Genomic DNA, 27,824 nt, shown 5'->3' with positions numbered 1-27,824 from the left:
TCTGAAATGGGAAAGAAAAAGAGAAAGAGAACAAAAAGGAAGCGATTAAATAAATTATCAACTATTCTTTTCCTTTTTTCGATACAGTAAAAATCTTATAATACTAAAAGTTATTACTATATCACATTGGCCAAATTACAAAAGCTCTGAAAATTCTGAGTTGATCGCCTTTAAACTTTTCTACTTGCGGGCAACCTTTTGTACCTCCAAATAATGCAAAATTAAATAACATCTAATGAACTAAATAGTCATTAAAGAATATATTCTTAAATTAAATAATATTCACAAGAATACATCCCGTTCCTCAGGACAATGTGCTGATGCGCTTACTGCCTGCATAAATTATTCCATGCCTAGCTTTTTGGCCCAAGTGTGACGGCTTGTCGCAATTCCAGAAAATCAGAGAGAAAGAGAGATGTTAGAATTCCCGGGCATCTGGCGTTGTCACCGAGGTCTGAAGACGGAAAAGGAGACTACTGAAAGCAATGCTAACACTAAGCCTCTGGGGGTGATATGGCACATATGCGAGATTTCATGCTGGTCTTTCAAATAGAACTCAAGAGAACTGATTGACTGTCCCGTTCAACGGGAATTAGACAAACACGTCGGCAGAGTAACAACGCTCACGCTGGAAATAGCATCTCCTGCTGTTAATACAGGTGGAGAGGGGTTGCTCTGTGTAATTGATGGTCTCCATGCAGTAAAGTATTGAAAGACTACAGCAACTGCTGTAAACTCCTGATGAAATGCAAGCATAAGTCTGTTTACTATTAAATGTGATTTACTGCAGCTACACTCTGCCTCTCCCCGTCCCCCCCCCCCATAAATTTTGTGGAAGGTACAGGGGTTTTACACAAATAACAATATAAGCTTTTTCTTCTGAGTTAGTGCAGAATAACTTGTATATAGAATTATCACCTATATTTTTGGATCTTATTTTAAGGTGTATATTCTCTCTTTTATATATTTTGAGAATACCAAGCTAAGATTTGAAATGAAGATGAAAATTGCAAGGGGACTATAATCAAAGAACACTTAAAAACTGGAAATGGTGTGAATCTATCGGCTGCTTTATGTAATAGAAGCAAGGAAGACCTGCTATGCAGATTACGCCATCGGTCTGTATTTCTCCGCAGATAAACACTTGCTTCAATATAGGTGATTTTGTGACAGTACTGAGAGAAACAGAATCACATTTTCTGATGCAGAATGGGAAATCTGTAGCCTATGCTAATGATAATAATTGTGATATTTAGTGTGTTCGTGTGTATAATGCATTTTTTTAAAAAAAACCCACACACTATTTTCAGGTAAAGCAGAATTGGAGAGCCCGATTCCCAGGAAATGCTATCAGCTGCTTGCGTGTGTTATTCTACTCATCTGCACACCTCTGAGAACACTCCCTGTGCTCAGACATCAACCCGAGCTGTGGCGACGCGTAGAAGTCACCTCTCTGCTTCCTTTAAATCGTAGTTTCACTTCAGGATTTCCTAACTCGTGTCCAAAAGTCTCGATATGGGGCAAGTTAAGAAATGGAAAAAAAAAAATAAAAATGCATTCGAGAAAGTCATTCTTATTGAACGCTGATGTTTGGGATAAAGTTGGAGTTTCCCGTTCAGTGCTCTCATTTTCCATCCCCCTGCCCTGCCGTGCCCTCGTGGGTTTTACGATTTTGCAGTGTCGCGCGCTCAGCAGAAATCCAAATATCAGCTTAGCCAGAACGGTTTTATTAGCTCTGTTTTCCTGCACTCCATTCGGATCGTTTAGAGATGTTAAGTGGAGCATTGCTTGGTTTATTATTTTTTTTTTTTGCACAGTTTTGTAACACGCGCGTTTTATAACCTGCACAGAATTACTTGTTGGAATGCAGTTTTGCTCTGTCTCCGCTTGTGCCCTCCTCCTTTTTAACCACAAGTACATATTTTATCTGTTAGCTACTGGCTTACTTAGCCTCTGCTCCTAGTTTCAGATTTGGTTTGTCCTTCCCCCGCTGCCTCTCTTCTGCATCGGCCTTGGAGAGAAACGAAAAAGCTTATTTTGGGAGCTTCACCGACAGGTTGTTTACTCAGTCTTCATTAAAGTTTGCCTTTTAATTGATTTCTTAAGATACATTATGCTTCCATCAAGCAGCTGACATATATACGTGGATGCCCGGATCGTCAGTAATACTGAATGGTTTGACGATTAACCTCTTGGTATGAGATTGACATTGCCAGTTTAGACACTGTTGATTTGCGTAACTACTGATCCAACCCACGGGAACGGGGTGGTGTTACGCTGCCGTAACGTTGTATTTCAACGTAAAACTGTCATTCGGATTTCTACCTGCATTTGAGTGCTGAGGCAGTACAGCAATAGAGACATTCCTCGGTATTTGTATGCCTCAACTTCATCCTGCTGTCCCGTTTGGAGAAAGCAGAGCTGGCCTCTTAGGAAGACCACGGAGGACACCAGACGTGGAGCGGTATCTGGGAACTCTCAAACTGCCTCTCGTCCTGCCTACTTGTTAGACTGGCTCCACGTGGACTGAGTCATTGAAAGTAGCTTTCACTCCGTTTTAGGAACTCTGATACCTAAATATGCCAGAATCTAGAAAAGCAAACCCCCCACACCGACCCTCTAGGAAATAATCAGAAATAATACTATTTCATTAATACCTCTTTTAAGAACAGCGCTTAGAACCAGCACTTCAGACTCATGACATGGAAAATTGGTTTTGCAGATCTGCCCATCCCTGTTACAAAAATCTCGCTTTGCAGCTTTTCTTTGTTCCCCTTCTGCACCCAATAAGATTTCTATAATTTAACGACTTCCTTCCAGCTTCTGAAATATTTTAATTTTGTATAGATTGTTCTTTGCGCATTGCTCTTCCCATGCAAGTTAAAGATCTTACCTTGTTTCAGAGTTGTAGATGTTTGATTTCGCATTCTCTTTATTAAAGAGAAGTCCCGACAATTTTTTATGTCAATCCATACCAGACTGGTGGAAGTCCTTTCATGTCTCCCTGGGAATATCAATTGTATTTTTTTCCTTCAAAGTGTTTTTGCACACACAGACATTGTTGATGGAGACATCTGATTGACTATACGAAAGAGTAAAGTGCATCAAAGCATTCTGAATTATTTCGTTGTAAATTTTACACTGTAGCCTGTAATACTAAATAAAAAGCATAGCTGGCTTTTCCGCTTTCATACTAAAAACCTTCAACAGACATTATTTTATATTATTCCTTAGGAATCCTAACAAGAAATAAAATAAAAGGTGAATATATTGGAATATGAGTAGTTGCTGCAGTCCTTTTTACGTAGTCCTTATCCTTGGGCAACGTATAGGCTCTCCAATGTTTTCATTAGTTATTAATTATACTTGCTTTGCTAATTTAATTCTAGAGACAGAAATACCACTGGTCCCGAAACAGTTAGTATAACTCTGTCATTTGAAATAGACATATAACAGGTATGAGAAAATGTCTGTCGCCGTCTTTTCATAAAAGTGCGTTCTCTTAACCGCTTCCGCCCCCCTTTTAAGACCTTTGGCAATAAAGCTAAATTGCGGTTCCTTTGTACAGACAGATGATTAAACATTCTCACCATTCTATAATACAATTTCCATTTTATTTTAAACATACTTTGCATGATATAAAAATATTGATCACAGTGAGCTTTAACAATTGTTACTGCTATAAACAGAAATGCTGCACAATGGTTTTAGTGGAAATAAATTATATAGTCATTATCTCTTTAAAAAAAAAAAAAATCACGAGAAGAAAAACCTAGGCTGTTTGGTCATTGGCAGAAAATAAGTCCTTATTGAGTTCTTTACAAAACACGAACCCCAGTTATTTTCTACATTTGCTTTCCGCATCTTGAGAAAAGCACAATGCGTCTGTCTCTGAAAGCCCCACAGGGTCTCTGGTGAACATTTAATTCCAAATATTAGCAAAGTTTCCGTCGTTCCTTTGTTCTCATGGAAAAATGTACACCGAAATAGCGAGTAGTGCTCTCTTCGCTAATTCATGAGTGGTCTTTTCCAATATGTGGGTACACAGCGGCACACTTCTTCACTAAAATAAAATCCAGCATCGCAGCGTTTCGTTCGGACTGTACACGGCGGTCTGTAACAACTAAAGAAATGAAAAAAAGCGGGCATTAATGAAACATGATCATTTATATTAACCTGGAGTAGAAATCTCTGTACATTTAGACTCCAATTTCTCGACGGGATATTTAATTCCTACAAATACAGATCTTTTAACTTTTGTTGATGTTCTTGCAACTACTTTGAATTGGACCATTCTTCACAAAAGACAATGAAAGAATAAGAATAATGAATCTTTCAAGAGAAAAGATTCTATTGCGACAGACACTCATGGATATTTTTAACGCATTGCCTGGTTGCGGTCACATTCTAATCTTGAGTGGTACCTTCTTAAATTTAATTTTGAAAATGCGGTGATATTTTTCTCTACTTAAATCAGCTTGTTATGACCTACTGCGTGCTGCCAGTTTGAGGTGGCAATGCAGAACCAGGTGATGAGCAAATTTACCATTTTCTTACCCAGGACTGTTTCTCGCCTTATTCACCGCTGCAATAAGCCCGAGAGAAATTTCTCTGCCTATGTTACACTGTCACTCAGATCTGGAAAAAGAGAATGTATTTCCTTCAAGCTGCAAACTCCTATCGCCGCTCCCTGAGGCCAGTGGGGGTGTACCTACACTTCACATTACTTCTCTCCATGCAATAGATCAGAGCCTGCATCTTGTAGAATCAGAGAATCACTGAGGTTGGAAAGGACCTTTAAGATCACCAAGTCCAACCATTACCCTCCCCTGACAAAACCACTTCTAAACCATGTCCCCAAGTACCACCTCTACCCTTTTTTTTAAACACCTCCAGGGATGGTGACCCCACCCCCTCCCTGGGCAGCCTCTTCCAATGGTTAATAACCATTTCAGGGAAAAAGTGTTTCTTAATATCCAATCTAAACCTCCCCTGACATAACTCGAACCCATTTCCTCTCGTCCTATCACCTGTCACCAGGGAGAAGAGGTCGGCCCCCACCTCTCTACCCCCTCCTTTCAGGTACTTGTAGAGGGAGATAAGGTCTCCCCTCAGTCTCCTCTTCTCCAGGCTGAACACCCCCAGGGCCCTCAGTCGTTCCTCATCAGATTTGTGCTCCAGACCCCTCACCACCTTTGTAGCCCTTCTCTGGACATGCACCAACACCTCAATGTCCTTGTTGTAGTGAAGGGCCCAAAACTGAACGCAGTACTCGAGGTGGGGCCTCACCAGTGCCAAGTACAGGGGGATGATCACTGCCCCAGTCCTGCTCACCACACCATTCCTGACACAGGCCAGGATGCTGTTGGCCTTCTTGGCCACCTGGGAACACTGCTGGCTCATCTCCAGCTGGCTGTCCACCAACACCCCCAGGTCCTTTTCTGCCGGGCAGCTTTCCAGACACTCTGCCCCAAGCCCATAGTGCTGCATGGGGTTGGTGTGACCCAAGTGCAGGACTCGACACTTGGCCTTGTTGAACCTCATACCATTGGCCTCGGCCCATTGGTCCAGCCTGGCCAGATGCCTCTGCAGAGCCAACCTACCCTCAAGCAGACCAACACGCCTGCCTAGCTTAGTGTCGTCTGCGAACTTACTGACAGTGCATTCGATCCCCTCATCCAGATCGTTGATAAAGATATTAAAGAGAACCGGCCCAGCACCGAGCCCTGGGGGACACCACTTGTGACTGGACACCAACTGGATTTAACTCCATTCACCACCACTCTCTGGGCACGGCCATCCAGCCAGTTTTTTACCCAGCGAAGAGTACACCTGTCCAGGCCATGTTTATGATAAATCTTAAAGGATAAAGAACAGAAATATTCCCTACTTGATTAAAATAAGTGTAACAGACATAAAGCATTAAACCACAGGTCAAATTTACCTAAAATACAGCAGAATTTTTCTTCACAGATTACTTGACAGAAAAATAGAGGTTACACAAGATAATATCTGTGTTTGTCCCTGAACTCTTCCTTTTCCTACTTTATTTTTCTATTAAAACAAGAACTTGACCTAAAATAACCTTATAATAACAATGCTAAATACTTTCTGGTGTATAATGGAGACAAAGTACAAGTCTGCTTTTTTTTTTTCCAGACCCTGGCAATGAGTCAACAGACAAAAGTATATGTTTTGAATTTCAACACAGTATTTAAATAATGTGTGCCTGTTTATGAAACACTGATATTATGATCTATTACTATAATTCCTACTTACTTCAGTTCAAAGCTGCTACAGTACACCATAGCAAGGCAATGTCACCACGCTCTGCCTGAGGCAACTCTTGTTTTGGGCTTATGGCTACTCTTATTATTGTTGCAGATAAGTTAATATGTTGTGTGCTTGTTTTGGATACCCAAAGTTCCCACTTTGCAATAATTTGTTTATGATATGAGGTCTGGATTACAGTTACATTAATTCGAGCCAGCTAGTTCAACCAATGAACCTGGCTATGAGGAAAGCAATAAGGAATGAGGAAGACTGCAAACATGACATTTATTAACTAGTCACATCTTGTTTGGTGTTTTCAATGTCATTAATCACAGATTATTTCACCAGTGTGGCCTCTGTAATTAAGGGAGTAACAGTATTTTGTGCCACTTACTTAATATAGATATTTGAGCTCAGAGTAGCAGCTCATGGGACTCTCTCAAAGTCCTACTGACCTCTTGCCCAATAAAGTTTGGAAACAGTGGAAAAAGGCAACAAAAATCACAGTGTCACTTGAGAAAGAAAGCAAGTGAACTTTACTGGCTTGCACGTTTGCCAAAGGATCTAATACCCTGAGCAAATGGGCAACCAGCAGTAGGTTGTTCCAAGAAAAAGGCACTCCATGGAGACGCAATGGATCAAACACTGACCTCACTCGCCTTTTTGCCTCTTCCTGCCATGAAAGTCAGACTATTTCATGTACTGAACGACCGTAGAATGAAATAAGAGAAAGATGGGGGGGGGGAAGACAAAGCTAAACTCTTCCACCCACCTATGACATTGCACAAAATGAAAAGCAGCCAGGTAATCGTTGCACACGAGGTGTTGAGTTGTGCCTCCTAGTGAACTGCGAACTTCAACTCAACTTACAGTTGAGAATGCCATAAAGCATCTCTCCCACGTGAGTTTGCGTCTAGCAGCGGTCAAGGTCAGGTTGCTGCAATTTTATCCTTATCAGGAACACTCCAACGGAGCAAGAAAGCCCCTCTCCTCCTCTAAAACGCTTTGCAGCGGAGGTGCCTAGTTATCTGGCCCGGCCAAAACTGACCAAAATACATTTCTGAGGTGATAGCGCAGGGTGAATAGTGGCAGAGGCATTGTAACTATATAAATGTGGTTTCCTTAGGAAACTCTGCTGAACAATAGAGCAGGTCTTTCAAAAGATTAAGGCTGAATGTTGTTTATGGAGTGTTTCCATGTGACAGATGTCTGTGTCGATGAGGCCAACCTGAGCACGCCGGAGCTAAGAGAGATGTGCAGCCAATGTACATAGCGCTGGGTGAGTCAGTGGCAACTTTCTCTTTATGGTCAGTAATTGTGATTTTTGCCACCAAATGCTCAGGTTTGAGATTTTGGAGAGTGTAACATCTGCAGAGATCAAACTGAAGTAGGAATGCTACTTTTAGTGGTGGTAACAGCATGATCACCTTAAAAGCCAATATGCTTTATGGTGTTTTGTTGTTTTATTTTCTTTTCTTTTTTTTCTTCCTGTCCTGTTCTTTGTAAATGACTTTTTATTCGTGTCCTCTGGAGCAGGGTCTGACATCAGAGGTAGAGGCATTTTAGGTAGAGTGCATAAACATGCAGGTGCCTCAAAACCAGAACCTACAAGGGCTCTCTGTCAGCACGGGGAGCTGCCGAGGACACGGCTATGGGGGTCTGCTCGTGTCGAGGTCTCCGGCACCTCGCACAGTTGCAGAGGGGCACCTCCATTTACGTGGTCTCGTAGCAGCACGGCATCTTTCTTTCAAAAGACAAACAGGACGTTGCAGGGTTTTTCTTCCTTTTACAGAAAGCTTGTGGACATGCCAGATATGCGAGAAACCTGTGCCAAGTGCTTTCTGAAAAAGGAGGAGAGATCGCATCCTCTCTTTTCCTTGACAGTGCCGCTATCTACAGGGCTATTGGTTGTGGGGCTGTAGAGTAACACCATATCCAAATCTTTCTCTTTCTCCACGCAAAGACGAACTGCTTAGGAGAGAACCAGCTAAAAGCATCCTACATCACAGTGTCGTTGGAAGTGAGAAAGGGATTCCAACTCTTTATCGCACCCAACCGCAACACTGTCTCAACTCACTCAACCACAACTCAATTTCCTCCTTCAAATATTAAGTCTTTAAATCAATGGAGGTGGCATCAGGTATCTATTATGGCATTTCTTAGCCTTTCAAATGCCTGAATTTTCCAGTTGTGAATGTTCTTTTAAAATACACACGGTTGATGTGTGTAGCACTGCTGGAAGTGCACACTGGAGTCGCGCTGAGGCTTTGTAATGTGCTTAAAGCTCATGTAATCAGGCTGCTTTTTTTTTTTCCTCTGCAAACATAAAATTGAAATACAACCCAATAATAGAGAAGAAACTATTTCTTATATTTGTATTAGCTCTTCTATTCCACTCAAAAGGCCAAACATAGGAAAACACATCATGTCAGTCATTATTAATCTTTCCCTCTGTTTTAGAGAGCTCAACACAGGTCTCATTCCTCATATTAGACTTTTTTTTTATTCAAGATGAACTAATGTATATATATCTGGCAATATATTTATTACTAATTACATGTTATATTAAAAAATATACTCTAAGGTTTACTTTTGATAAGTAAGACATTTAAACATCCCAATTTTTCTGACCAAAGACATATAAATGTCCTAATTTTCTATTTTCCATTTCCAGTGCCCAAACATTTCTGGAATTGTTATTTGTCATCGGTATAATAGAAAGATTCCCATATATTAATAAATAAGTGATCTTTCTGCTCCAAATGGCATTGCTTCTGTTTTAACAAATTCACTTTACAGGAAAACTTTCCTCAAAATATATAAAAAGCAAAAATAATATTGCTTGTTTCTCAGAACTTGAAGTCATTCACATATTTATATATAGACTGCTACCGCTATGGGTGTAGCAGTCGTGGCAGGAAAAGCCCCCGTGACAGATAAAAAATTGCAGAGGTTTTTTCCTGACCACATTCCATTTTAAATGATGAACGTGGGTGGTCAGTTTTATAGTTATATATGTCTACTTTTCACAAAAATCACCCAGAGCTATAAGACTTTTTATGCACTCATAAATCTTCAATAACAGTTCAGTGAAATGACGGATATGCAAAAATTTAGGAAGTGAAAAGGAATGATGGTATCTCCAGAACTAACCCATGAAATCTAATTAGGAATATTTGAGTTATTCCAATTGCAATAGTCAGTTCTTGGGAAAAAAAAGAGTGGGGTTTTAAGTAGCACAGAAAATGGGGAGCTTGAACTTACAGCTCATTCTCATCAAAAGAAAAAAAATCATACGAAGTAGTAGTAAGAGTACAAGAAACTAAACATGCTTTAAAATACTTCTTCTGCCTTGCAGTTTCCTCTTAGAGAGGACAGAGGTCACACAAGAGAAAAACGAATTGAAGAGTTTTGCTGCTCACTTAAGGCGACAAAGCAATCCAACAAAGCAGCTAATGACACAACCCAAAATTTTATGCCTTAAACACAATGAAAGGGCTAAAGATCGAGTTTTTACCTGCACGTCTGGTGATGGAACCTTTTTCCTTTCAAGAAGCATTTATTGGGAGACTCTATACATTCACAGATGCACTTTGCAGGGTTTAGCGGCTGATGTTTCGGACAGGTCTTTTTACATACACACTGGCACTTGTCTTCGTCAAATTCCTTGTTGGGCCCACAGGAAGCGGGGAGAAGTTTGTTTTTGCACAGGCACTGACATGATGATCTGTCTAATTCCTTGTGAGGTCCACAGCTCGAGGGCCGCACGCCTCCTTTGCAGACGCATTGGCAGGTTTCTTCATCCAGCTCTTTGTTTGGTCCGCAAATATGGAATCCTTCAGACGCATCTGAAAATACAGCAGAGAACTTGCACAATTATCAGAATTTTTTCTCTACCCATCCCCTATTTTTAAGTGAAGAAACGTTGTTGAATTCATACCTTTCAAGGTGTTTTAAGAACAAACATATGTCGAAAGACCACCATAAGCAGTACTAATATTGATAAAGAAAAAGATTCAGCTATTTACTTTTCATGTTTTTAATTTCCCCTTTAGGTAAATCAAAACACGGAACTACATTTAATCATTTAAGCAAAACTGCTTACCGGAATCTCCAAGGTGAGAAGAGAAACCGAAATCATGCTGTGCCAAACATCTGCAAATTTGATTATTCCAGATATGATTTTTTGGACAGGTCTTGTTTGCCACATGACACCTGTGGAATGAAATGTACTGTTGATTTACTACCGTAAGAACTCAAGAAAAAAAAATAATCAATTTTAGGTGCTAATTGCTTTTGTTTCCCTCCGTTACAAAACCCTTTTGAAGAGCTTCAGCTCATTCATAACCTTATTTTTAACTCCTATCAAATCTGTCACTTTTTAAGGTTCTCCCCACTACAGGAATCTTCAACCATTCGTTGAAGATACGTTGTCACATTTCAAGTTTTAGCTCCAACTTCTAGAAACTGATATTTGTACTTTCCTAATGTAGTTTGGAAACAGAGTTAACCCTTGAATGTAAGCCTCACATAGAAAATAGACCAGTATAAAAAATATTTGCGTGCCAAATACCGCATAGGTGAAAACAGGCATGATTTTCTACATTTATTTTTGCAGTACAAAAACGTTTTCACACATATAGGCATCAAAAGAGAGATGCTAATAGTTTCTGAATGATTGCTGTAGACCAAACTCTAATTTCTGAAACAAAGTCAGATTATCCTTTCCCCTTTATGTGACAGTTATGTGACATTAACCGGCTCCTTCTCATCAGCCACTCAAATCCTGGACAGCGTTCCTCAATCTAAAGATTTGGATTGCAGCAGTGATGCCTCTTCACTTTAGAAATGAAAGACAATAAACAATTTAACAATTTAATGCTCTTTACCTGTTGGAGTTTTGCAGCCAAGGTAGTGGTACCAAAGAAAGCCAAAAATCCTAACAGCAGCGGGTCTCTTGTTAAAGAGGGCCTGAACTCAACCAGCAGGTGCCCCACAGACACAATAGTTGTCTATTATTCGATCTTCCTCCCTTGCTATTTCTTTATCACCACAGGTGACACCTTCTAACAAATCATGTCTAACTTCCTGTGTCCGGGCCGTGTCATTTAGTCATGGTTTCTGTAGGACTTCTAAACCCCTCATGTGTTACGGTAGCACCATCCATTACCCAATTTAAGCCCTTGACATTCCCCTGAGCACCATTACTCGCACATTCCAAAATGTACACCACTGCCCTCCAGCACGTCCAGCGACTCTCTGTTTGTAGAGACTGCTGTGCTGGAACATCACCCTCCATCACCCTCCATCCTCCCTCTTTTCTCAAGCCGGTGTTTCCCGATTTCATTCCGCTAATGAGCTCGCTCTTGCTCCCTCACTTGGCACGTGGGTCCTTTTGCCTCCTCATGATTCTGCTTGAGAAATGCTACGGATAATTTATTGTATTCTGTTTAAAAAAAACCAACCCAACAACTCACACCTGGAGCAGCCTGGGTCTAGCCGGGAGTGTTTAAAACCAACTGCAGAAGGAAGCCAGGGTGGCAGTATGAAGAAAACACCAAGCGCACATGAACCCATGAGAAGACAATGTTGATACAAAACCCAAGTTTCCAGAACTTGAAGAGCACAATATATATTTCAGCGTCGGGGTTGGAGACACCCAGCAAAAGGAACTGGAACTGTTTGTTTACAAACTCTACTCTGGTTGCTAGTGGAGAAATGTATGGGTGGGTATGGCTGAAATTTTAAAATGACTTATTGTAACATTTTAGGAAAGTTCAGGAAGGATAGGGAAAAAAAAAACCCTCAGAGGCAAAACCACTCTGCAAAAAAAATTTATTACCTCTTTCCAAATCACTGTCAATTCAACTATAAAAAAAATAAAAATGACAAAAATCAGCATGCTAACTTTTTGCCTGTCAGTGCCAGGACTGATAATGCACAAGAGGGGGAAACATTTAATGTGTACACCATAATATCCAAACCACCTCTAAAATAACGCTTATCAGCTCTGAAGCGCCCACCTACAAACCATGGGACAAAAGGGGCATCATAGAGATTTGGATCTGAACGGCGTATATTGGAGACCCCTCTGCTCCCCCCGCCCCCAATAGCTAAACTTCTAAAATAAAGAGCGACAATTTTCTCACTCAGTTTCACGTCTCGGTGAAATTCTATATAAACAGAGAAGAGTACAACTTAAGCCACCATTAATCCAGGAGGTGTTCTGAAACGCTGGTTAGCATGAACTGACATGCCGCAGCTCCGCAAGTACGTAGAGGTAGCTACTGCTTTTTAGAAGGAAAAGAAGGAAAAAAAAGCGCGAGAACAAGTAAAGACCAAGACCTTAATTCTCAGGATGAAGTTGTGCAGAAAACGTATTTTATATAAAAAAAGATCATCTATTTGTATTCTACCTTACGTGTCATTTCCCTCTTCTTTCTAACACGTGTCTGCGCATCGTGGCATAATCCAGCCTTGAATTCTTACTAGATCCCGTGTTACTCCCCTAAACCCGGGGATTATACTCCTAGGCTTGTCTCTTCACCAATACCTAAGAAAGTCATGCCTAGATTCCTGTTAAAAATGAGCGTGTACATAAACAGATGCACACATGTAGATCTGGCACTGCGACAAGAAAGTACAATTCCAAGTTTTGGCTTTACAACAGTGCCACCGGCATTCAAACCTACAAATAAAAATGTTAAGGAAAAATAAGAAGTTGAAAAGAAATTGAGAACTTTAGTACAAATTAAAAAACCTAGTACAAATTAAAAAAAAAAAACAAACCCAGTGGGATTCTGAAAAGCATCCAGGCACCCACCAGGAACATGGAAGTGTCTTTACTTCCCTTTCGAGAATCCAGAAGCACCTAGCTTGGTTTGTGCCTTTTTTTTTTTTTTTTTCTATTTTCTTGTAAAATCCATAGATTTTAAACTCAAAGAGAGTACCCGACAGGAGAGAAAGCCTGTACATAATCTGATGCAGTACTCCTCTGTCGGACCTTTGTTGAAGCACGATCCCTTACGGACAGGGCAGGCAGCTACTGGGGAGTGCTGGTCAAAGTCCAGTAGCTCTGCGCTTACTTCCCTCTAACTGCAGCAGCTGTTTCCTGGCTACAATAAACTCTTGCAATGGTCGTTACAACTGCTCGTCATCTGGAAGCACTGAGAAGCTGCCAACAGTCAGCATAATTTGACTTTATTATTGACTCCTGGGTTTTGATTTTTTAAAATCTGTTAATTATTCAGCTACTTAAGCCATTAATAGATATATTTCCTACTATTTTTCTAGTCTACTGCTTACGATCTGTGTTTTGACGGCCAAATTCAATAATTTGAATTCAAATAGAATATAATGTGTGCTTAGCTGGAGCATGTCAGAAAACATCAAGAATTTAACGGAATGAAAACAGAGAAGATGGCCTAGCTTACATCTCTGGGCATTTTGCACTACTCGCTCATCTTATAAAAAAATGTCTACAGTTAATTCCAGTTCAGCTTCTAGTCATTGGTTTTCCATAAAGCAACTGTTAGCCTGTTACATATTTTTGTCCTGCTATACGTTTATACATCATGAAATCATCACTCAAGTTCTCTAGAACAAAGGGAAGGAGTTCTTCAAGTGTTTTAGTACCGATTGCTTTGGTGCCTGATGTCCTCTGTGACTTTTTGCATTCAAAACCACCGTAGAAATCAACACGCTAATTCTGTGGACTGTCAATTAACCCTTTATTTCCCCTTCCCATTCTCTATTATTTTCACTTCTGGAATATGAAGATATCCAAAAAAGATTTGTACTCAAAGATTCCCTCAAAACAGCCCTTTTTTAAACACCTTTTAAAATACGAAATTACAGTTTGAGAGAAATATCGTCTACTCCTTATTTGCAAAAGTATTTTTGGACAGCTTTTATGACTACTTTTTTAAAAAAAAAAAAAAGTTTATTTCATTGATGTTTCCTTTAAGCCTCAATTGCATTGTAGCTCCTTCCATGAAACAAACCCCACGCACAACATTATTCTTCATTTTTAAACGACCCCGCCCCAGTTTATCCACTGGGTAAAAAGGTAATGTTACTTTAGTAACACTCTCTCCACGTGAATCGATTATTAGCGCCTTTGCAAAACGCATTCTGCTACTACTAACGCGTGGAAGTTCACCGATTGGAACTGCAAAAGCTTCCAGCAATATTTTCCATCTAATTATGTAGGCTTGCTCATAATGCGAAAGGAAAGAGGATTCTCCTACTCACTGAGTTTGTGTCGCTGGCAAGGAGCGCCTGATGATGGAATGAACCTGTCTGTAGACGTCCAGCTTCGACATGCACCGGCACGACGTGTGATTGGCAAAACTGACGGTTACCGGTTTGGGGCCGTGGGAGAGAGGCACCGTGATCTCAAACAGCTGTGAAAGGGAGAGCGAAGGAAAGAGAACGGGTTTGACAGATCAGGAACACTTCAAAGAAAAATAATATAAGGACATACAGAAAAAGCTATAAAGAATTTAAGTTTGGGTTTTTGTTCTCTGCCATCATTCTTTGGCAGATTCAATTATACCGCTAATTAATCATTATGTGAAAAATGAATACAATAGCTGCATTATGACAATTCACATTTTTAGCGTTAAACTCTGTTACGTGCCTGTTTGCATACTATAACATTTAAACTAACATTGTTAGAAGAGGGAAATGTACAAAGGACTCGTTTGTCTAGAGGAAATGACTTTAAATTGGCAGCCGTCTAAAAAACCTAAAACGTAACATTTGGAAAGTGCTTCAAAAAGTTGGAAAACAAGAAGCATTTGAAAAAGGGGTAAGCTACAACCTAATACCTCAGCTGCGCAGCTACAAAAGCTTGTGTAAAACAGCGAGATGTTGGACTTAGATCAAAACATTTTTGGATGAACAAGTTTTGAATTGCAGCACAGAGTATCTTTGACTTTCCAGTATTCGTACCAGTGCAAAATATACGGTTACCCTAACAGAATGCATCTTGAGCGATTAAATTGTTTTGGGGCATATTAACAAATATTGACTATTAATAAAAAAATCAGGTATGTGAATGAATAAAACCCTAATTTTAGTGGGGAATGTAGCCCAGCTGGTGGAAGAGGACAACTTCAGCGATACCTTGTGGAAAAACCAAACACGTGGTAACAGACAAACAGGGAGACTCATTTCAGTACTCGATCCAGGACACGTACGTTACCAAATTAAGAAGGTTTCACTGTAAGATTTAAATCTCAATAGTCTTCTGAAAAGTTAGGACAAATACTTTAGGTCGAAATCTTAAAAACTATTTTTTGGTATTTATTTTTAAATACGATAATAGTGCACTGTTGCTTTTTAGGCGTTTAGTCACTTTTCCAAATATATTTAAGAATATTTCTGCATCTTCTAGGGACTTTACTACCTTTAAGAACATGGTCATTGGTTATTATTCCAGTTTCAGTTGATGAGACTGCATAACCAGACAGGTATATAGGCAGCATGCAAACGTAACGAAAACGCTGGTAATTTTAAATGATGCAAAATATGAAGTACATCTACAGGATGTCCTGAAAACAGCACCTTGCACCCAAGTTCGGAAGCGAGCCTGGGTACCGGCAAGCCCACGGGTGCAGCGGGGTGGGATATATTCACCCAGTGCCTACAGGGTAAAAGAGCGCCTGTGCAGCCGACAATAAAGTTCCTACTATTGATATATCTAAATTATGCAACTTAAACCTAAACTGTAAAAAGCATCATCAACTCTTACAGATAGTATCTATTTTAGAAAACAAATTTTTACATCATTTAGTGACCGGATCTTTAAAAAAGGTTTAACACTGGGAGTGTCATCATACAAGAACTGAAATGGCAAAAGTATTATATTTGCATTTAATTCTGTTACAGAAGATTACAACACAATTATTTTTGCTGCAAAAAGTATCGCACCCCTTATATTACTTTTAAATGTGGGTTTGTTTTTTTTCCCCCCACTAGGATCTAGAAATGCGAACTGGTTTTACTGGGTTTACTTCCATAGAAGGAAAACCAAACCAGAAAACAGTTTCCTGCATCTTCCAAATATTGATGAAAAAACCTATCCATCTAGGCAGCTACCATGGAAAGAGTTGCTCTTGTTAGAGACACTTCTAGCCAAAGCATATTAACATTTGGATTCTTGCTCCAGCTACAAAATAAATAACACTTCTTAAAATTTTGGTCTTGAGTCATCAATAAGATAAGGGCACAAGTCCATGTCTAGTTTAAAGTTTGCTATCAATAAAATTAATACCTAAACCAGTGTCTGCTTCTCTCAAACATAATTATCACCAGACATACCTCCGGGGTTTGCACTAAGTTCAACACAGACTTCTGGAAACAGACTTTATAATCAACTTTTTATTATACTTATAATCATTCTTGGCTTCCAAACCAATATTGGCTCCATTAACCCTTATCTTTTATAAAAGTTCCTTTAAAATAATCACAAAAGGCATTCGTACCAAGATGCCTCATCCAAAACCAGCAGAAATCATAACACAGAGCTATCATCTTTGTACTAATATTTTATATGAAAATAGCTTTATCTACTTATTAATTTATTCCTAAAATATCCACCTGTTTGAAGGCCATTGTAGGTTTTGTTATATCTAACTAGGAAACTGGAGAGGAGGAAGGTGGTGTTGTAGAGAAAGAGACAGAAAGGACTATGTTTATGAAAAATAGCTTCCATTTCTGAATTCAGTACACAATTGAGAAAATATATGCTGAGTTCTTTGAGTATCTGTTTTTTTTAAATACTGACCTTTAATCAGATGACAAAACTCACCTACATAAGTCTTTTGTCTTTTTTTGAACAAGTTGAGCTTTCAAAAGGACAGCACAACTGTTGAGACCTCTGAAAATCGTGACAGTTAAGAGTCTACAGATGCGAAAGCCTTTGCTATATTAAATATCTTGTAAGAATACTGATTCTTAAAAGATGTATATGAATTCAGGGGCAGAAGAAAGAGTGTGGACTTAATTACAATACTACACGTGTAAAGAGAATCTTCTGTTTTCTCTGCTCTCTTAGGACAGCATGAACTCGCTTTTCCCAAGCTGAAGTAAAAACCCACTATAGGTAGAGCTGAAACTGGGGAGAAGCACGATTCTTTGCATGGAGCAAACTGCAGCTGACTAGAAAAAAGGGCACGTTCTCTTCTTCCTCTCTTCTTGGAGCAGATCGGTTGGCCGCGCTGCCGAGCGCGGCAGACTCCGGACCGCTGGAGATGGCAGCGTAGGACTATTGCTGCAACTCCAAACCCCCTGAAAGAGGTCCCCATCAGCCCAACTGTCCTCCTGCTCCGCTTCAGGAGTGCTCTGAGAGAAGTTCCACTGAAACGCCTGAGACATACCAATTGTGAGCGGAAATGATGGCGAACACTAATTACCTTAATCTCCATCTATCCTTCCATTTAAACTGCAAAAGGTATCAGTTTAGAAGTGAATATTTGAACAACTCTTCCCATCGACACTTCAGTGGTGCAATGCAAAAACAGCCCAGTTGAACAGCATAAAGGTAGACTGGCTTCCTTTACCTCCAGTTTGTTCAACTAAATTCTAAGAGCGATGTATTTTACATCACCCTCTGGTAGGTACCGTTTATACATAAAGTAAAAAAACCACAAAGCCAGCTATTTATGTTAGGGATTATATTACATTACGTTGTATTATATTAAGTATCACATTTCTAGTCCTCACTTTTGGAAAGTGCTTAAAATGATACATGAACTAGCATTTTGAAAAAGAATATAAACCAGATCTTTTTTCCTTAATGGAAATGATGCAAGTGGAATACTGGGGTTGGAATTATCCATTTATTCTTCCTACGCTTTTCATTTGCCTGCACATGCTATTAGGATACCATATTCTGATTCAGACTGAAAAAGGAGCTATTTATTACTCTTTTCTGAGAATGAAACTACCTCAATAAGAGATTTCACAAGAAATAAATTATTGAAAAGTAGTCCGTTCCAGAAAATGTACTTAATATTCAGAATAATCCTGTTTCAATAATCCCTGGCATTTTGAAATAAGATCTGTTCTCAAGAAGAGCTACATTCCGCTCTCAGCAGTGGTAGCAGCACCTCTAAATCCGCTGAAGCTATTTAAGCGTAAGTGAATAAACTCTCAATATACATAAGCTGGGTTTGAATTACCATCCTAAGAAATCATGTTAAGTTAGGTAAGATCTGACCTTCTGGAATGCTTTCTGATTTTCTTAGTATCTCTAATTTATTTCTTGCTCATCTTCATCCAACAGAACAATGAGCTCAACATCTGTTGTCACTACAGGGCATGTTTGGCAACACGTAACAGCCAAATGTCAGTACCCAGAAAGGGTATTTCTATGCGAAACGAACCATAATATCTGTGTGTGAGGCTGGGTCTTGACTCCCTTCTTTTCTGGCACCATTGCTGGTTGCGGGTACCACTGCTGGTATCCACATGGCCCATACAGGTACCTCTTCTTGGAGATCAGATGGCTTACGCTTCTGTCCTAGCCCTCATTCAGCTTTCCTGTATTTCTAGAGGCCCAAATCTTCTCTCCCTTCCCAACTTCAAATTGTAGTAAAAATTGGACTAATTCATACAGGCAATAAGGAGAAGACATTTCCTTCAGGTCTGTTCAAGGGCCAAGGCCTAAAGACAGACATTCAGGACCAAAGACTGCAAAGAACAAGCTTCGGTCCCCAGAAGAACCCGAGATCACACACTAGCAGGGATTAGGGCAGTTTTTCTCATTGGAGAGCTTTTATTGCTCTCAGTTTTGAAAAAAAAATGCAGTATTTATAGTGCCTTAGCCAGCAAATCAAAGTACATTAAATGCGCATTGCCAGATTTAGACTCAACCGCCCATGCTGTCCTGCGCATCTGTGCTACCTACACCGCACTGAGGTTATTAGGAAACCAGTGGAAAACAACCACCAAAGCAATATTGACAGCACAACTAAAGAATATTATATATAACGAAGCTAAACAACAGAAAAAAACCCGCACAACATTACAGTCAAAGATTTGTCCTAACCTCTTCCTTATGAGCTAATATCGTAAACAGAAGTCAGTAACATACCATTAATCTCAGCGGATAACACCTGCTAATGAAAGCTCCACGTAACTGAAGAACGGTTGAAAAACACACATAGGAAAAGCATTTCACAAGAACTTAACGCATGCCACTCAGCCAGTCTAAGGCTGTTTTGTCACAGAAACCCAGCTTGCAGCTCTTCCATTTGTCAGCATTTCTAATATCTCTTTTCAAAGCACTGTGTTCAGCCCTTCTCTCCGTAGGTCTCCCTCCAATATGACCATTCTCCATGCCAACCTCGCCTCATTTCAGCCCAGCCAAAGCTCCTCTTTCAGCCAGCCAGCCCACAAAGCTTCATTTCTCTTCCCTCTTTTTGGGCTCTTTGGCATAATTTTTGGCATTCTGGCACACGCACATCTTGTCCCAGCTACTTTTGGATCAGCCAGGTTCCTTCCATCTCAACGTGATAAAGGTGGGTGTATCAATGACAGGCTCTCCCTAGAAGATGGGATTTGGGTGCCTAGATCTGAAACTGCATCAGACTTTTGTTCAGTTCCAAGTTATAAAGTGTTTGGGTGACAAATATATCCACATCTCCTAACAATTCCATTTGCTTCCTAGGTCTCTAGGAGGTATGCAGACAGTTTCAAAGGTAACAAAACACACATTCCTAATACAAACGAGTGTCATATCCTTTACCTAAAATAAGGGAACATGATTTTTTTTTTTTCAGAGGAATAAAAAGAATCCAAATTTTTGTTTTGTTGATAAAGCCATACACTCTTCTCTCTCACTCTGGTCTAAGAAGAAGCAGAACTACGGCTTTTGCTGAAGTTTCAAAGCAAAAAGCTAAAAAGTAAAACAACACATCAAGCTGAGTCAGGTGTCTGGCAGAGAAAATTTTAATCCCTATTGAAAAAGAACAGCAAAGTTAGGCTGAGAATGACGTTAGCGTTTATAACGGAGTATATTGGATAATCTCACTATTTGGCTGCTTAAACTAGAGTTGCTTATCATTGAACAAGATCCCGTGTGAATATAAATGCTTTCTGCCCATTTTCTGTCTCATGAAAAAATTCAAGACCCTTGTACAGTAAATGGCTTAAATAGAAACTTTGTGCGAAAACCATGACAGCCATTGGTACTATATGGATTTTTTTAATAAAGTTTTGATTGCACGACATCTTTTTTTTTTATTTTTTTTCAAGGAGATGTACTTTATGTAGTTCCCACTGACCATTATCAAGAGGACTTTATATCTGTCTTACAACCTAGCCAAATTTGAAATATTCATCTTCAGGAATGAAGGAAGGTCATTTTTCTTCATACATTTGGATTACGCAATCTGTAATAAGGTTTATTTTAGCCTTAATATTAACCTTCGTTCTACCGCACCAGCCAAAATTAAAAGGCAGCATAACCTACAGACCCAAATATCAGCTTCTATGCTTGTATTTTCTGCCTCCCAGTACAGACAGGTATATAATTAAAGAACTTTTCAGACTGAATCAAAGGTAAGTGAATAATTAGATCACTTTTACAATCATGTGTGCCACTACAAACGTTTTTTTCCCCTGGGTTTTCATTCTTTTACACATCATTTTTTAAATCTTGAGGATCAGTGGATATGCTCTGTACTGTACTTCTCAGGTGAGAAGTACAGAAAGAGGACACCGGGCAAAGGTGCCTCTGAACTGCTCTACCCAACCAGACCTGGCCTTCGGCACTCCGCAACCTGCAACTACTGTGGTGCTAAGTGCACCAGACCCCCTTCCTCCCAACCTTGTTATTTCTTCAGCCATCCTTGCAAGAGCTCCCAGACCGGAGCTGCGTGGTCCCACAGACCACCCTGTAGAAGGCTCTTTTCAGTTCCCACACTGGCAGCGCTCTTCCTTTAGCCATTTATAGAGCTGGAGTGGAAAACAGAAACAAGGGTGGGAACACAGACTGGTCCACAACCTACAGCTTAGCATGATTTTAACCTTTAAAAAAAAAATAATGTAACAACAGACAGGAATCTCTGAATACGTGACCAAAAGCGCTATCAGAATTCCTGTAAAAAAAAAATAAATAAAAAAAATCCTATATATTCTTCCTCACCGCTCCTTAGGTAGGCATGTATTTTGGATTCACTGCATCGATAGCTCCTTCTTTAGACTAGAAGGACTTCATGCCATGCTTTCCAGAAAAAAACTCTTGATTTACATACAAAATATTTCTTTGCTTCAGTGGCTAAATTAATTTATTCAGCACCATCATCAGACATGCTAATACCCATTGTAACAGCACACATCAAATTATGATGATCATCACTGACTTCTGAAATATAAAATAATGAAAACTCTTATATTCATACCAGGATGAGGGAAGTTTATCATTCTAGATACTTTTCAAATAGAGGATTTATGTATGATTTTTTTTTTTCCAAGATTTACATTAACTATTCTTCTGATGGACTGTGGTTTATTTTGGCAAGTTTCCCTTAAACTGATTGATTCTCAGTTTCCATCACTTGTGATCTTTGCACTTCCTAAAGTGTCAGTAAGGTTGGCCAAATGTAACCAGTGTACCAGAGCACAATATGTCTAAAGAGATTTTTAAGCTAAGGATATGACTGATATAAAACCCCTAAACATCTCTATACTGGAAAGAATGAAAATAAGCTATGTGAAAAATGGTACATCATCATTATTTACTTTACTATCTATCTTTTTCAATAAAAAAAAAAACAAAACAAAACAAAACCCAACCGTTATTTCAAGGCTTATGTGTGACACAACAGGTAACTTATCTGATATAATATATTCCATATCTGTTTAATGTGCTTGGGTTCCTCATTCTATCTTTTTCTATTTTAATCGCTTTTTTTTCCCCCGAAATTTTAACAAAAAACATTTGGAATTTATACTGATATATCTCCCACTATTAATAGTACCTACTATATCAGAGAATCCTAGAATGGCTTGGGTTGGAAGGGACCTTAAAGATCATCTAGTTCCAACCCGCTACACTATATCATTACAATCATCACTGTAACATAGAAAAAATGCATGGGAAAAGGCCTAAATGGTAAAGTTCAAAAAGACTGAAAATTCTTGTGACATATGTATCTCCAAATTGTGTAAAGGAACACCACGTACATCTCAAATATGGCAAACAATTTCAAGCTGTTAGCTTGTTTCCTGTGAGAACAGCTCCTCTAAATCTTATTTCAAACTGCTTAGAAAGATGTTTTCCCTTGAGGGACTGTTAGTGTAACCATGAAACATGAAGATTTAGGACCTTCACATCAAATGATCTGAAAGAAGCCAAAAACCTGTCCATCCTGCCAGGCAAGAGGAAGAATGGAGTGGGATGGGATGGCTCTTTGACATCTGCTCACTGCTTCCCTTCAACCTATAAGCAAGTACCTACAGGTGGGGCATTAAAAACTACAGCTGAGGGACAGACTGTCGCTGCACCAGGTAGTTCCAATCTCTGCAACTGCAGTTGAATTACTCATGTCAAGGAAACAGAGAACAGCCCTTTGAGTAATAATGAATTAGCGAATAAACCAACACAACCACACCACAAAACCAAAACCCAACCGGCCACCCTCCCCACAGACCTTCATCAGACAAGCCACCACTTAAAGCTGGGCTGGTGCGGTGTCACGCGTGAAGGAGAAGGAAAAGATCTACTGCATCTTATGAATTAGCCTAGGGTGTCCTCACATGTTTTCACAGACCTTGCACCACATATTAATTAATAAATTGTCTCTTATTATAGAATCACAGAATGGTTTAGGTTGGAAAGGACCTTGAAGATCATCGAGTTCCAACCCCCTTGCCATGGGCAGGGACACCTCCCACCAGACCAGGTTGCCCAAGGCCACCTCCAGCCTGGCCTTGAACACCTCCAGGGATGGGGCCTCAACAGCCTCTCTGGGCAACCTGTTCCAGTGCCGCACCACCCTCGCAGTGAAAAACTTCTTCCTAAATATCCCAATCATGACTGCATAAACACCCCTTAGCAACTACAGAAACAGTTTTTGTGGAAAAAAATGGTATTAAAAGCAAAGCAGAACACTTTTCTGTTTGTCTCTTAATAAAGTTGAGTAGCTAGAAAGGAGGAGCCCAGCCCGAACTAGAGAACTACTACCCTCTCTCTGGACCACCACAGTGTTCCACAAGCCAATCTGGGAACATCTGACCTAGCCCGTTCTCCTGCCAGTCAATGATTTGCGCCCCATAAAAGTAACTTCTATGCTTAGCTCTTTTCTTTTTCATTTATTTTCATGAAAGCTGATATCAGCTTTCTTTAGATTTTAATGCCTGGAACCACAGAGCTTGCCCTCACAGTAAGACCTCCAACTGAAACTTTAATTTCCCATTGAGCACTTTTTTTTTGCAGGGTGAACAGTATGAAGTTATCATCTTACGCATTTTATGCACCAAAAATAAAGCTAAAAAAAAATGGTGACTTATGAAAAAAAAAAAAGGCAAAAGATGCCTGGTTACTAACCATTTGTTCTCATTTCATTCAGGAAATAAAAGGAAAACAGTAGTGAAAATAGGTGTGTAGGGTACCTGAATTCCACAGAAGGGTCTTGAATCCAATACTTTTTTTTCCTAATTCTCATCTGATATAGGGTAAGCTGTGGTCACATAACTTTAAAAAGATTTGAGATGATGACAGATGAAGAGATATAGCTATAGCTCTCTTCCTTTATAAGGGTTTTTTTAAAACTGCATTCTGTCAAGGACCAGATAAAACTGGAAAGCAGAAGCAAGACAGAAAACTCAGAGATTAAATCGCTTGCTTTTATAGAATAGGTAAGAAAACAAAACAATGCTATTGCCTCTTTCTTCTTTCTGGTAAATCCTTTAACATTTTCCTTTTCAGAGTCTCTCAAATCTTTGACTACTCCTGTATCATATCATCACCAACGACATCAAGAACTTAAAAAAGAAACTCGATACTAGTCTAAAGATTTTCTACTAGGCAAAACCAAAATTATTTCACTCAATAGATATGAACAGAAAGATAAATAGAATGGGATTATTTACCCCAAACTGACACGGTGCTCAAAGACCAGGAAATCTGTGCTAAATGCAACAACTCTCTCTGTAACTAGATCATCCTTCAGTCAAATAAGCTCAATTTCATAAATACATTAAAAAAAAAAAAGAGGTCGTATTTCTTGGTTTACAACATGAAAATTATATTTGCATCTTTCAAGCAACTGGAATTAAGACAGCTCTTTGGGGGAATAACTTTGAGCTTGAATAAGTGTTGTAGTTTTCCTTGTTTAAGCTATTTAAGTCGCGTTATTCCTGGGCTGTGTGGCTGTCTACCACTACTTTAAATTTAGGATCGAAAATTCTTGGTAGAATATACCATTTCAGATAGACAGTAGTGGTTTAAGAAATTTGGACAGAAAAAAAAAATTTTTTTTTTTTTTTTTTCTGTGTTCTTTACATCCCCTTTTCCTAATCCCCTCGCAGGAAGGCTCAGAGCACTAAGAAGCTTCACGTTAAAGGAATGACATTTCCACGGGCCAGGATTTTACAGTTGGCTCTGCAGTTGGGTACCATCCTCATAAACACGTACTGCATCTTCAGCTAGACGAATCTAGTCGAAAAAGGAAGCAGGATTTACACTAAAATTAGTTTTCTTCCAAGTAGCAGAAAGAGGAGCTAAAAAGCGGAAAAGCCCACAACCAACAAAAAACCTACCGAATACTGTACCGCAAGCAAAATACCCTGGAAAACATTTTGAAGTATGACTATTTTTACACTTTTTTTTTTTTTTTTGAGGGAAATGTTGTAAGATAATTGCGATAATCCTTACAGCTACTTAAAACAGAATAGCGCACGTATGCTTTTCCTTTAGAGGCAGCTCACAGGCATCGTCTCAGCATGCTCCTACCTCATCACCAGCCCTGAACTTCAAGAATAAAAACCGCACATACACCTGAGGAAGATGCACCAAAACAAAAGCAATAGGTACACGATACTAACATCTCTTAATACAGTACAGTTCAGTTCCTAAAAGGCTTTATTTGCAACACGTATCCTGTCTGCACATGTCCTTTAACAGTCTTCACTTAACAGAATTATGGGCTACTTTTCCAGAGAGTGCTTGCCTCGTACAGCAGGCAAATAGTAGATGCAAAAAAAAAAAAAAAAAAGGATAGAATTAAGCTTCATGGATAATCTCAAAACTGAGAACGGGACATCATAATTTTTCATTTTTCATAAAGAAGAGAAAAGAAAAATACATTTGGGGGAATAGAGCGTTAACCATTTTCTTCCCGGTGGTAGTCTCTTTAGCTGTTTTTCTTGTGTATTCTGGAATTGATTTTTTTTCCATCCCCATAGCAGCAATAAGAAGGTTTAAAATACGCACGATCACAAACGGATTTGCAAGGAGCACTGTAATAAGAGTGAGAACTTACCGTCTTGCTGATGTAATTTGTGCTGATATTCATACACTGGAGTCCTTCGCTATTGCAGCAACCTCCACATCTGTAGATGGATACACATGGGGGTTTAAAGAAGGTGTTTGTAGTTGCTCCAAACTCTTTTCCCACATCCACACACACTTCACGTGGCATGCACTGAGTTTTTCTCCATTCAGTATCAATACCTGCCAAGTTATAGGGAATTTCATTTGTTATAAAGTAACTGTTTAAAAACAATACTCTCTTGCAGGAAGTTCGTAGGATTTTGTTCTTAAAGTTTTGAACCAGATTATGCATTGCTGGAGTCACACCCTTTATTCAGTGAAACACACATCTCTCTGTGTTAACTTCCAGCTAATTTTTCTTCTTCGTAGAGATGCGACATGTTGTCATGGAGCAGAAGAAAAGTCGCAGTGGAGCTAAGGCAACCTAACAAGGTTGGGCAGATCTTACAACATAGAATCATAGAATGGTGTGGGTTGGAAGGTTCCTTCCAACCCACACCATTCTATGATTCTGTGATTCTACAGTCCACCCCCCTGCCCTGGGCAGGGACACCTCCCCCCAGCCCAGGTTGCTCCCAGCCCCGTCCAACCTGGCCTTGAACTCCTCCAGGGATGGGGCAGCCACAGCTTCTCGGGGCAACCTGCACCAGGGGCTCACCACCCTCATTGTAAAAGATGTCTTCCTTATATGTAGTCTAAATCTTCCCTATTTTAGTTTAAAGCCATTACCCCTTGTCCTATCGCTACAGGCCCTGCTGAAAAGTTCGTCCCCATCTTTCCTGTAGCCCCTTTAGGCACTGGAAGGGGCTCTAAGGTCTCCCTGGAGCCTTCTCTTCTCCAGGCTGAACACCCCCACCTCTCTCAGCCTGTCCTCCCAGCAGAGGGGCTCCAGCCCTCGGAGCACCTTTGTGGCCTCCTCTGAACAAGTCCATGTCCTTCTTATGTTGGGGGCCCCAGAGCTGGCAGGAGGGCCTCCCCAGAGGGTAGCAGAGGGGCAGACTCCCCTCCCTCGTCCTGCTGGCCAGCAGATAAAGCTGTACATGTCCTTTCTCCTATGCCTGGGGTGAGTCTCACTTTGAGTGAAGTCTGAAGAAGTAGTGCGCATCTCCACAAAGTAATTTTAACCGGTCCAATGCAGTTCTTCACTTGGATACTATTTACTAAAAACATTAAATTTGATGCCTACACACTTAACATGAAATCAATTTGAATGTATGTTTACTTTACTAACCACAAGAGTATAATGTAACCCAAAAGGTTATTATTCAGCAATTATATACACCATATGATTTAATCTGGAAGGTGATATTTGTGCCCAGATTATCCACACAAATTTGGGCAAACACTTAATATCGTGTTCTACAGCCTTTTGCCAAATACCATCTCACACCGAACAGCCGTGAAGCCGTGAGGCTTGCAGCGGTACAGGCCCCTTTATTCTCTCTTGGCACTACTTTTTGGTAGCACATTCAGCAAAACCGGAAATTTCACCTAATGTGCACCTTGAAGTCTCCATTAAGGTACATGGTTTCCACTATCGTGTCAAAAAATACGCCTCCTGCTATAAATCCTGCGCTTCTCTGGCTGCGAGCACTTGCTTAAACTGTAAGCTAACATATTTTTATCCGAATAACTACGGGGTATCCATCTATTTCTTTGAAAGCCGTTTTTTTCTGGTTTGAGCGTAACGTGACGACAACTGCCCACTCGTAACAGGAAAAAGCCACAAGTGGACTATTCGGCGTCCTAAAGCGAGAACGCGTAAGAGAAGAAAGCATTACCAGCCGTGACGTAATTGCAGAAAATGAGCGGGAACACTTCAGTGAATCCACCCGTTAGTGCCCTCTTTGCTTTCTGCAAAACCGTTACGGCCTCTACAAAGCAGGATTCCTCACAGCTGCAGACAAACACGTAACGTCCTATATCTACCGAGCTGAGACAGCAGTCTATACCGTTCTTACAACGGATGCACCAAAAATACAGCTGCGGAGCCATTTATTTCATTATGGAAGGCTGAGCGTCAAAGATTTTATGTTACAGATGT

The 27,824-nt window shown here is 39.9% G+C and overlaps 1 protein-coding gene across 1 annotated transcript in view; it reads right to left on the bottom strand.

Annotated features, from left to right (window-relative positions):
• Positions 1–3,621: 3,621 nt before the first annotated feature.
• LOC309671633 (vascular endothelial growth factor C-like) overlaps positions 3,622–27,824 on the bottom strand; it is a gene marked incomplete at its 5' end in the record, with an annotated part of 84,028 nt that continues 59,825 nt past the window's right edge. Inside the window, 5 exons of the mRNA XM_082482911.1 lie at positions 3,622–4,123; positions 9,791–10,121; positions 10,379–10,488; positions 14,527–14,678; positions 25,770–25,960. Coding sequence (XP_082339037.1) covers positions 4,009–4,123; positions 9,791–10,121; positions 10,379–10,488; positions 14,527–14,678; positions 25,770–25,960 — 899 coding nt within the window. The 3' untranslated portion in view covers positions 3,622–4,008. The remainder of the gene's footprint in view (positions 4,124–9,790; positions 10,122–10,378; positions 10,489–14,526; positions 14,679–25,769; positions 25,961–27,824) is intronic.

The sequence above is a fragment of the Vanellus vanellus genome (genome assembly GCF_965231255.1).
Source record: "Vanellus vanellus genome assembly, chromosome: 4".
Taxonomy (NCBI): domain Eukaryota; kingdom Metazoa; phylum Chordata; class Aves; order Charadriiformes; family Charadriidae; genus Vanellus; species Vanellus vanellus.
Note: the sequence above shows the minus strand (reverse complement) of the source record. Positions and strands in the feature narration are given on the sequence as shown.